Source organism: Simochromis diagramma, unplaced genomic scaffold (assembly GCF_900408965.1).
Source record: "Simochromis diagramma unplaced genomic scaffold, fSimDia1.1 OVJJ01000402.1, whole genome shotgun sequence".
Taxonomy (NCBI): domain Eukaryota; kingdom Metazoa; phylum Chordata; class Actinopteri; order Cichliformes; family Cichlidae; genus Simochromis; species Simochromis diagramma.
In genome coordinates, this window is record NW_024386972.1 from 3,491,798 (window position 1) to 3,504,412 (window position 12,615).

At 38.3% G+C, this 12,615-nt stretch overlaps 1 protein-coding gene across 3 annotated transcripts in view; it reads right to left on the reverse strand.

Moving 5' to 3' along the window:
- The window catches only part of LOC120738164 (disks large homolog 5-like), a 30,511-nt gene extending 20,093 nt beyond the window's left edge, over positions 1-10,418 (reverse strand). For 2 of the 3 annotated variants that reach the window (XM_040039280.1, XM_040039279.1), the window contains exons 1-5: positions 9,689-10,418; positions 3,963-4,031; positions 3,220-3,388; positions 2,727-2,870; positions 287-470 (exon numbers count right to left, since the gene is read on the reverse strand). In XM_040039280.1, the coding sequence (XP_039895214.1) occupies positions 287-470; positions 2,727-2,870; positions 3,220-3,388; positions 3,963-4,031; positions 9,689-9,986 (864 nt within the window). In that variant the 5' untranslated portion in view covers positions 9,987-10,418. The remainder of the gene's footprint in view (positions 1-286; positions 471-2,726; positions 2,871-3,219; positions 3,389-3,962; positions 4,032-9,688) is intronic. The other variant, XM_040039281.1, reaches the window with a different exon arrangement.
- Between the last annotated feature and the right edge of the window lie 2,197 nt (positions 10,419-12,615).

Genomic DNA, 12,615 nt, shown 5'->3' on the forward strand with positions numbered 1-12,615 from the left:
AATGTTTTGATGGATGGAGACATGGAGAGGACAGAGCTTGTCTGACCCCATTTGTCTGAACAACATTGTCCTTTTGGACATAATGGTCACCGAGACAAGAGCAAATTAATGTCCATCTCAAATGTCAAGATCCAACTGATTTTATGTCAGCGGCCAACTAGAGATGGAAAGGGGTGTCTGCAAGTGTCTAGATAGTATATACCCATTTATGTTTTTGTGTCTGTATGTTGTTTGTGTCCCATTTTTAAGCATGAATGGTGACAGAACTGAAAAATTACACAGGCACCTGCTGGTGTAGCATCTTCATATCAGCTACTTCCCTCTGATCATCATCATGCAGCCTCCTGAGCTCCTCGCAGGCCTGTTTCACATGGTTGTGCTCCCTGACCAGCTGGATGTTGTCCTGTCTCAGCACCTCGAGCTCCTCTTTCAGCTGGGTGTGCTCGCTCACCAGACGGCTGTGCAGTGTACTGTGGAGATAGCAGAATGGGTACAATCAAACCATGGGTGCTGCCAGCAATTTTTAAAATCAGCATTTACAGCACTGAATATATATATCTCCATCTACTGTGTCTCTGGCAACATATATTCAGCTAGTAAATCATAAATCAAAAACATATATAAAATATTTGGACACACACACACACACACACACACACACACACACACAAGGATGAAGAAAGTAAGTTAATACTTTAATTTAGTAGCTAAAAGCAGCTTCTTAAAAACATCTGAAATGTTTGCTGTAGCCGGTTAGGTCACTGCAGCTCTGCTGATTTGTGGTCAGGACTCTAACTTGGCCACTGGGACATGATTTACTGTTGTTGTTGATTTGCTTTAGGCCATTGTTTTGCTGAATCACCGAAACTCTTACAAACTTCAGGTCATAAACTGCTGCCTTGACATTCTCCTGGAACAATTTCTCGGTGCAGTTTCAAAGTAAACTGCATAAATTAATGATTGCAAGGTATATTAGCCCTGAAGCAGAACAGCAGTCCCAAACTATGACGTTTCTTCTGCCATGCCTTACTGCTGGTCTACAGATTATTCTCACAGACGTAAGCACCATCTTTTTGTTTTTTATGATTCTTTTTTAAAAAAATATTTTATTAGTCAAGAGCAATTTAGTCTCCTTTTTGGCCTTCTTCCATTGATACATCATGTTGATGAGATTTCTGTGGGTGCTTTCCACTTCCTCTTGTGTTGTTTGCCCTCTCCTTTCAGGATTTCATTACATATTGTTCTGCTGGTGTCATCTTTCCAGCACAATCACGTCAGTCTTATCTCCTTAACTGGAACACCCAACTCGAAGCAGGTTTTGAAGTAGCCAGCACAACAGTTTGCATACAAATCTTTTGTTGCAACTGGAAATGATTAACTGCTGCAGTTTGTGGTCAAACTAATCATTTCAGAACTACCTAAAAATTAAATTACACAAAGTACCCTGTGTTGACATAATTTCACATTCACAAACTGTTTTTTGTGTGTTAACTTTCACAGATGGCTTTACTGTGTTCTACCTACAGGCAATTAAGAATCACTAATTAACCTAATCCTGTTCTTGTACTGTGGGAGGAAGCTGGAGTACCCAGAGAGAACCCATGCAAACATGGGAGAACATGCCCTTCAGACAGGAGGTGGAGTCAAACTCAAGACCTTCTTGCTGAGAGCCAACAGTGCTAACCATCACACCACCGTGCTGTCACTAAAAACAATTCATTCATTCATTTAAAGCCACAGGGCTGTTGTGGTCTTCCTGTCACTATATTAACATTAATAGGAAAAAAAAAACAAAAAAAAAAAAAAAAAAAAAAAAAAAAAAAAAAAAAACCCACCTCTTATGTAATAAAGCTTTAACTTGAAATTTTCTAAAACATGAATCACTAATAGGACTAATTAAAATTCTTCAGAATTACTAAGGGTTAATGGTTAAGTGTTTAGCAACTTACTAATTTAAGTACAATATATAACTGCTAGACATGAATGTGATTTTCCATTGACAAAAACATACTGCTTAGAGTGAATGGTTGAGTACAGAGGCAGATAGGACATTGATAAATAAAGACTCTCTCTGATGTGCAAACAGGACGCAAAAGTACAGGCTTAAACACGGACATAATCCTTCATCTGTCTGTTTGCATTGGGGGCCAGATGTTGGTTCCCTACACTTCAGAGGCTGTATGGCATCATTAAAAATCATACAAATGGACTAGCCTTCCCTTCATGTCAACTCAGTACAGCTTATTTCACTAGACACCAAATGCTCCGTTCGCAGCATTATCCTCACGGCAAAGATGCTGTGCCGCATACACAGGATTCACATACTGATTACAGAGCATGCTTATGGTGAACTCTTTACAAAAGGGTAATACTTATAGAGCATATTCTAGTCTCTTCCCTCAACCTTTAGCCAGAAATGTATGATTTGCCCTGCTACTAAATAATACAAATAGTCCCCCCCCCCCTCAAACAATCCCAAAGATTAAATCAAATTGAAGAAGACCTGTTGGGATTTTTATAGCTTAACTGAGATTTTGAACTGATATAAAGGCTTCATCCCTATCACTCTTGCAAAAATAAAATCTGTTCTACGCAATCTGCTGTGAGTATGTGAGGAAGAACAGAATACTGGCTAAAAATGCTGCAGGCTGAGCTTGAATGCATACAGCACAAATGCACCGGCTGTTAAAAAATTTACAAAGTCCCCTAGTAGGCTTTCCACTTACTGGTAGAAGTCTGCTTTCTTCACAGCCTCCTCGCACCTCTTCAGGGTGGTGCTATGCTGGTTCTGCAGGGATTGCAGGTCTGCCATTGCCTTCATACACTGCAGCTTCAGACGCTCATAGTCATGACCTGCTTTTGCATTCGGTCTATTTCACAGAGCAGGAAACAGGGAAACACACTTGCATGAAAAACCAAGTTCTGAGATGCCACATGGGACAATGTGAGAGCCATAAGTGAGATAAACATGCAAACTTTGTACTTTTGGGAGCGTAAGGAAAGAGAGAAAGTTCAACTGTATCCTCACATCTTATGCTCAACTCTAAAACAAAACGAGCACAAGTTTACGTCAAATAGCTCTTGCTTTTTTTGGCAGGGCTTTTAAATGCTCAAGAATGCAAAATACCTCTATCTAAAGAGTGCAGGTAGAAACAAGATTGCTCTGCTTTTCTGCAAATGTGTTGGAAAACAGGCTGTAGAATGAGACTAAAACACTACCTGCAGTCATCAAAGGTGGTTCCAGGTGAAGAGAGGGCGAGACGTTTGCGTAGCTCATCCCTTTCACGCGTCACCTGTCTCAACTCTAACAGAATGGTCTCCATTTTCTCATTCACTTGGTGGCTGTCCATGTGGGCAGGTGGAGGGGAGGACGCTTGAGCAGGAGTACCTGTGTGAGTCAGCATGTCACTGGTGGCTTGTGCCGATCGCAAAGTTCAAATGATGCGAGTGACGGGGTTCAGTGCAGTTTTATTTATGTCAGCTAGAGTGTATAGCTATATTTCAGTAAAAATGTAGTCTATGTTCATCTGAGCTGCAAACTTGGCTAAAGAAATAAATTACAAACATACAAGTTCATGATTATGTTATGGGTAAAGAGCTTGACCATTATTTTATTTAATCTATATAATCGTTTAGCCAAAGTCACTTAAATATTGTCTGTCATCATTGATCTACTCATTCAGTTTTGAATATACCACAAAAATAAACGTAGTGATAAACACTGGTTCAGCTTCAACAGCACAGACCAATCCTCTCTTCTAGAGTAGAAACAGATCTCGTGTGTGTATTTTTAAATCCTTGTCACATCTGTGTAATTACTTGCATGTGCTTAGAGTCTAAACAATTAGAAGCCGTCTGGTTCCTCAGAACAACTGTTTTTTTCTCCCCCCCCCTTTTCCAAAGAAGATTTTTTGGACCCATCTTTACCTTAAATCGTTAGTCATCATGAGTACCACACTCACCTAAGCTGCTGAGAGAGCTGCTGCTTTCTGAGTCCGATGGCATGGTGGACAAGACGCTGTAAGTGGACCCTGCAGCATGAACAGAAACATTAAAGTCAGGTCTAAGCGTACTCGACCGTGTCTGCTTTATGGTCAGATGATCATCTCCAGCATTGTATGGTACATCAAGGCAGTGCAGCTTGGGTTACATTCGGGAGCCTTTACTGAAAAAAGCCAGCTGGAGGAATAATAAGGTGGGACTTTCCCCAACTTGGGATGACGGGCCTGTGGGCTGACAGAGTGTAGCTAATTACCAGTTGGGCAGGGAGCTTGAATACATACTAGCCAGGGCCCCAAAGAGGCTGCAGCCTTAGAGCTTCTCCTTTTATCTCCTCTGACAACATCACACAGTCCCCCCCTTGTGAAAGGCCCTCTTTTATAGCTTACAGTGATTCATAATTAACGTTACAGAAAGGAAGCTTTATGTACACCACTGAACAATATGAAGAAGATGATGTTATTTCACACACCAAAGTAATTCTTCAGTAGATTTTAAAAGAGAAAAGTATTTAAAAGGGAAATAACTGATGCAATCTGTGTGTGTCACGATCTACCAGAGTGTGCAGTTTTCACAACAGATTCAGAAGAAACAATTAGCTTTTTACAACAACAGAGGAACAAATGGTTACACAAATGGTCAAGTCAATTAGAAATGTTGTCATTAAGTTACTATCTGGTCTGTCACCTTTTCTAAGAAAACAAGCAAAAACAAAAGATGTACCAATATATTGCCAAATAAGATGCCATTTATCAGTGGGAGTGGCCAATATTTATCTGCTACAGTACATCATGTTTTCACTACCAACAGTTCTAAAGCAGTGAGATGAAGAACTGGTACACTTTTAAAAATGAAAACATTTTAATTCTTCCCAGAAGTGGACTTCTCAGCAAATTCAGCCCAAGGTCAGAGCGTGCAACGCTGAGCTACATCTCCGACTCTACAGGCCTCAGTTAGCATGTTAAATGCTCAAGTTTATGACAGTATATTTGGATAAAGATGGAAAAACTATGGTAATAGGGATCTGTATTAAAATGCAAACATATGAAAATCAGCCAATAAATATTAATCTTTAGCTAGAAATTGTCATATCCCTCACAAAGCACACATTGATAAAATATCAGAGGGCATTGACTGTATAAATTACAGTAAAAGTAGAGCAAGGAATTGTTTAGCAATAGGTTTTTTTCATTGACTATATTTTGTTAATCAAGTTGTTTCAAACGTGGTTATTTATCCTCTACAAGAAGGATTAGAATTTTATTGATGCCTGACTGCACACTGCTTGATCAAACAGCCAGCAGTGCACCTTTCCTGAGATCTTACTGCGCTGCTGTGGAGTGACCAGCTTATAGTTCAGTTACATCAGCAGCTTCCACTCCTGATGTAAAGTCTAGTGTAGACTTAGAGCATGACAAACGATTCTATTTACCCACGTCCCATTACTCTAAATCAACCCCTGACTGGCCGTGTTCCCACTAACTAAATGAGTTGAGACTATGAGGAGCCCAGCTAACATGGCTCAACCCTCTATTTCCCACTGAAGGACAAAATAAAGAAAGAAAGAAAAAGGAGAGACCGATCTCTCTTTGAGCTCTCTTTGTTCTCACTCTAGCTTAAGTTTCCCATGACTCTGAGCAGAGAGTGCCTCAATAGGCAAGGTGCACAATGTCATAACTCACTTACTTTTCTGCTCCGTGGAAGTCATGTGACCTGAGGTCTGACCCTGACCACTTAAGCATTTCATTTAGGTTGATCTCGTAGTTACGGTCACAGCCACTTGATCATCTGTACACAATTTTATGGTATAAGAAGACCACTTCTCAAGAACAAATGGAAAGTGGGAAGACTGTCTTTAGTAGGAGTTTACTCTCAACTTGAACATTTCTTTTAAACGTGAGAACAGTCACTCAAACGTAAAGTGCTGATCTTAAATCACATCTGGTACTATGTGCCACTAACAATAAATGAAAGATATTCTGAATGCTACCCCTTTCCATTAAAAGAATTATGCATTTTTCTACTTGCATCTTAAAGCTTTAACTTAAATATTGTATATAATGAGTAATTAATTGACAAAAGGTGGAAGATTACTTTTTAAGCAATAGATCAGAGTGTTGTCCATCAACGTTGAATTTCAGAAAACCATAAAATACAGCTTTTAATGAGGGATATAATCCAGGCCCTTTTTTTGTCAACAGAAGGGTTAAGTTGGGCTTACTTATTTACTCCAGTATCATAGCACAGTCATGGTACAGTTATATAGCACTAAAAGCACAGGTTTTAATGTTGTAGTCACTCTGCTTTGTTCAATATCCCAGTAAGCCCACCAAGTCTTTGACCTGATTTTAAAAGGTTACCAGTAAACAAATGAGAAAAAAAAAAAAAAAGAAAAAAAAAAATAAATAAAATAAAATTGTGTAATGGTCATCATCTTACCAAAGCCAACAACACATCCTTAAACAATACAAAATATATTAATTAAGTAAAAATTAGACTTTATCTAAATTCCCTTCATATCAGTGGAGTTTCTCATAACTAAATTGTTCACACGCTATTCTAAAATAAACTCAGACATTAAACTTTCACCATGAAAACTCAGAGCTCCTCTGCATACATGAACACAGATTATTATCACTCTGTCCAAACAACATTTCAGTTGATTTAACACTTTGTAAACAAACTTTTAACTGGACAAATAAATCAATTAGCATTCAACTTAAAAAAAAGAAAAAAAAAAAAAGAAAAAAAAGAAAAGAAAAGAAAGAAATTTCTGTCAGTAGCAAAGCAACAGACGAAATTTTACTTGATCCCACTTAACCTCATCTCTGGAGATACATGTGAAAGACTTGGAAAGAAATTATTTGAAATACCACAATATGCATTTATGATGGTACTGCAACAATGACATATGTCCCTGTGGAGAAGCTATTCTAATTAAAGTAGAAGTCTGCTACGCGAGATAGATGTTAGAAGACTGAAAAGCATGCCGAACACAGACATCAGTTTTCTTCTACAGTCTACGCTCTGATATGTACTGTGGTATAAAGTTAATGAGTCACCGATTCTGCAATAACTACCCTCTGTGTCAACAGTTCAAAACCACTGGAGACAACTAGATTCTCTTCTTTCCGCCTAATAAAATCTAGAACGAAACCAAGAAATCGAGCTACCTAACACTCGTTAATCGCTAACTGCAAAACACCTGCTCTTGTTTTGCAGTGACAAAGAAAAACTTCTCATGATACACACCCTTATAACGTGCAGCCATTGTGTTATTCTTCCTTAAGAAACGATGAGAACAATCTAAACAGAAAGGTCTCCGCTGACAAGCCTTAGAGCTATAGTTATGTGAAACTACAAAGTATCTTTATTTAAAAAAAACAAAAACAAATAAAAACAAACAAACAAACAAACAAACAAACAACTAAGCCCTCGGCAATACACACCCTGTTCGGTACTATAGGCATCATATTTACATCACGTGGAACTTTTTGTAGGTCAGTGATTAAAGGATATATTTAGCATTCATGTTATAAGCATTTGAACAGGCAGGGTTTACCAACATGTGGCTCTCATATTTTTTTGGGGTGACTTGTCAATTACTGCGTCTGGCTCCTGATGGTGCATATTATGTAAAAACATAGGTTGCTTTTCTCTGGAAAGGCCCGTCTTTTGGCCACACAGTGGAGGAACCTGTCTGCCCAGTAGCAGAAGACAGCTCAGCCCATTTGTGTCCTGTGTGACTACCAACGGGGATTTGCACACTACTATGACTAGCCCAGAACATGCTCATGTACAAAGCTCTTTGGAACTAGAGAGCCTATCAGTACTCAGTTCTAGACCCACTGCACAATTGTGAAATGCAGCGCAAAAATGAGAAGGCTCAGAAAAACTAACAGAAGTGTCCAGCTTGCGTTCTCTTATGAATTATGCCAAAATAATGCATAATTAACACCTGGTAGCTAACTGAGTATGACGCGATAGCAAACAAGAAAGCAACTGGATGGATGTTCCTTTTTTTGTTTGTTTGTTTTTCAAATGTCAAAGTGCAACAGAAGTGCTGAGTAAGGGTCATATGTCAGAGTGCATGCATTATGCTATTGCATAAGATGTCAGGTAAAGTCCAGAGAATACATCATTACTGTTTCAGCATACAAAGAATGCAATAAGAGATTTATGATGAACACAAAAAATAGAGAGTATATCTATAGTTTGTGGATTTATCTGTGAATAAAATCACATGCATGTATTTATCACTTAGTTAGAAAAAGGGTGATTATCCACATAGAAAACAGAACTATTACAAAGTTATTATAAACTAATCTGCGATTTGTGCCATTATGAGACCATGTTATCTCAGAGGCTTATCCTTACTTCAAGATATATTTAGTAACCATTAGATAAACTTAAGGGTTAAATAATAAGGGTCGAAGGTGGAACCCCCGATACCTTGGAACATTAAATGTTGTGTAAGATGCAGTTTTAGTTCACCTCTTAAGACAAGCCAACAGTCCATATATTAATGTATCCCGAGCAGGCAGGATGAATATTCTCTAAAAAGTGTATCTGATCACTGATAAATAAAAGAGTTTTGAGATCCTGTGTTTCTGGTAATGCTTAAAAGTTACTCTATCATCCAGCTAATTCAGATTCGGAAGGACAACTGCATCTGAATTAGGTTGAGATATTTACGAATATCAAGACAGCGCATCCCAAATCCAATGTTGCAGTATCTTGCAACATCTGGTGTTATACGTGTATCAAATCCAAAAATGTATCACTTAAAAGTCCCAATCCATCCATAATGTTTAAATAAACCTGCCACTAAACCAGACGAACTGAATCAATCAGAAACTCCTTGCCAGGGGTCATACTTCTGAAATAATTTCAGTTCCACAAGCACTATACCATTACACTATACAGTATCGTGTTAGTAGTAAAACTATACTATACTGACAAATCCACAGAGAAACTAATTTTCTGTACATCTGCTGTGGAGTATTACAGTAGGTGGACAAAGGCAATTTTGAATCCATTCACAAGTTTATAATAAAACAATAGTTTGCTGAATCCCTTTAAGTTGCAACATTGTAAAGACAGTACAATTAGTTATTTAAAAAGGTAATTTACTTACCGGTGCTGACATAATCTTAACTGTAGTTAGTTTCACACCAAAAACAAATCAAACTGATGCCCTTTATTCTCCAGTTTATATCCCCCTCGAGTAATTCATTGCACAGTGCGCACTAAAACGCATTTGGTTCATCTCTCATTCGTTTGACTATGACAGTGGGTTATTGATTCCCACACACAGTCAGTCCCTCCCTACATTGATTGAGTCTTTTTAGGTCCATTAAATGCTTACACAAAAAAGCTAGCAGGCTGTACTTTTGGTGACATGCTAAATGAAACAAGCACAGTAGTGAGTGTAAATAGGCATCAGGTCACATGATTGTGCACTGCAGCTCTCTCTGCCCAAAGGAAAAGTCATGCCCTTCATCAAATTGTCATATGGTCAATAGCACTAATGTTTGTTAGATAATATCAAAAGCAAGGGCCCCAAACACACCGTTTCACTGTATTTTAGATAAAGCCCTAACTTCTGACACGTCGCCCCTTCTTCATAAACACTATACTCTTATAACAATTTAATTAGGAGGTCGTTAACACTTTAATTGTTTCTCACCACTCGTATGATCCACTGGTCCAATGCCATCCAGCAATAAAGATTGCAGGTGAGGGTGTGTTGTCTCCAGAGCAGTGCAAAACTCTGCGAAATGGTCCCCGTCTTTACTCATTAGTAGCTTCAGCAGAAGGTCCACTTTTTCCGAGTTGGAGGTGCAGTTGTGCTCCAGCTCGTAGCGCTCTGGCTGGCTTAGGGTCCCGCAGTGAGCCAACGCGTCCACAACTCTGTCCGCATCTGTTATTGACTCCACCAAGTTCTGGTAACATTTCTCCAACAACTCTTTGTGCTTGGGCTCCATCTCCTCTCCGCTTCGCTCCTCCGCTGTTTACTAGCTCGGGACAAACCCAGCCTTTTAATCTTTCTGGTAGTCAACTTAACTTCGGGCTACTGCCGTGACTCTGCGAAACTACCCCGCTCGACCCAGTCAGGACGGTTTTCAACCCGAATTGACGGATACACAAGAAGTAGCCATATTTGTTGCCCAAGGCTGTTGACTGCATGAAGATGACAACACATTTTCCCAACCGCCGCTCTCTATCCTTTTCGGAAAAATGACGCCTCTGCCTCTTTAAGCCCCGCTTTGCCTGCGCTACGGAAACAACCTCGGCGTCAAATCAAGTTCTTTAGTCATGTTGAAAAGTGTGGAAACTCTCCAGGAGCGCTCTCAGTCAGACTACAAACTCCGCCATGTCTCACCGTTCGAGCAGCTGTAACCCTGTGCCAATCATATTTCCGTGCAATGGACATTTAAGGTAAACGTGGGCGGGGCTTTTTTTTAGACGCACCTGGCTTCCCGCCGCTATAATTACCGGCTGTAATTATTACCACAACTTATGTAATACTGGTTCTGCGCTTTCTGTGTGAGTTAGTTATGTGGAAGGCATTCAAGAATGCCAATAAAAACACACTAAAACAATACTGACGGGCTTGTTTGCACTCACAAGTATTTTTTTTTTTTTTTTTTTTTTAGCTGAGGACGATTTAATTTTCATTATTATGCCCAGTTTTTGAAAGTTTACACACCCTTCCCAAAAAGCTAAAATGATGCAAATTATATAAACCCCACAATTAATTGCAAAATAAGTGTAATAATATAACGTATTAAGTTTAAGCTTTTACTTTTTGGGGCCAAAATCTTTCGAGAGTGTTGGACTTTTACTCCTGTGTTGCATCATTTCTTGTTAAGAAAGAAAATGTTTGAAAACTCTTACTTTATTTTAAAGGAAAAAAATGCGTTGTACTTCCCTTGTTGTATAACTAGTTTCCCAGTGTGCCAAATATGTTCAGTGTTTGTTGGAATACTAGCAGACTGGTGTAGACTTTAACTGCTGATAATGCTTCTGTAGTACATGCACAGTGTAGTGGAATAACCAAGGTCTTCCCTGAAAAAGACCACAGTGCCAGTAGGGCAGCAAAACCTGCACAGATTTGCAGGTAACTCATATCATGTGCACTAATGCACACCCATGGAAGATGTTGGCTTTTGTATTGCTACAAACCTTTGTATTGGTCACTCTTTTACATCTTATCCATAATATTTAAAAATGTAAAGAATTAAAAATCTAGTTTAGATATTTTTTCTTGGTGGACGTACTGAAGAACTACGTTTGCTAAGAATGAGAAGTATTTCTGAACCAGTGACGTGCTTTCAGTCTGTTTTGAATACAGCGCTGTTCAAGGGTCATTCATTGTTGGTTTTTGACCTTTTATGTAGCTCATTATGTACCAGAGACTTCCTGAATTACTTCCCCTAGTGTTTTCTGATGTGATTGATGATATTGGAGACCTCATAGTTAAATTAAGAAGTCACCTTTATAGTCTACACAGTTGCAATGTCAGGCATTTAGCTTAATTTTTTTGCTATATAGAGATCTATATAGCAGTGATTATATGACATAGTGTTACTATTAAATTATTAACTGAGTGCTGTGTAAGCATTTATTCTTTTCCAGCTTTAGGTGAACCATTTCCTCATCCACCCAGTGGTTTCATAAAGTGTTGTATATCAAGTCTAGAAATAACAGAATCAACCTTAAACATTTCCAGAGTGTAATTGTATTAAGTGAAGTATATAAACTGTTTAAAAGCTTAGTTGGGAAGCTTTGATGACTCTTTCAGCATCCTTTACAAAAGATAACATGAGGTTCTCAGTGTCTAATGAAATTTGTCTTCATAGGTGACAAAAAGTCAGAGATATTTCTGTGACTGGTGGTTCCTTAACCCTCTTGTGCAGCAAGAAGAATATGAAGGGTGATAAAATAAAAATCATATATATTCTGTTGAACAAGATCATTTTTCACTTCTCAGTTTTTCTAGTGAAATACTGTTTCTGGCTGACAAATGTACTTTTGGTGAAACAGTCACTGATCACAGGTCATCTCTACAGTAAAGCCTACTGATGAAAGGTTGTGCACTGCTCTAAAATCACAAAATTACCAGATGATCTTCTCCTCCGAATTTTCTTATTATTATTTATTCTAATGATAATTACTAACTGGCTGAAGGTTTTAATAAAAAAAAAAAAACTATATGCCTGTACACACATTGTATTAGATACGGTGGATGACACTTATTATGACTTTGTTGTACATTTTATAAGAGTTTATCATATGTTTCTACTATCACATCAAGTCATACCATGTAATACAGTGATTCACTCTCCAAAACACAGCTAATGATTAGGTAGCAATTTTATGGATGCAAATTCAAACACATTTAACACTTAAGCAGTTTTAAATGTAAATATTACTAGATTACAAATCGGACATTGCTTGACTTCTTCTTAAAACCCAGTCTGCTCAGAAAATCCCACACATACATTGTGGGCATCTGAATAGGCTATTATTTGATTACAAGGGAAATCTAGCAGCTCTTATTTCATGATTTGATCTCTCTTTTTTATGAGGAGATTATACCTCCAGATTGTA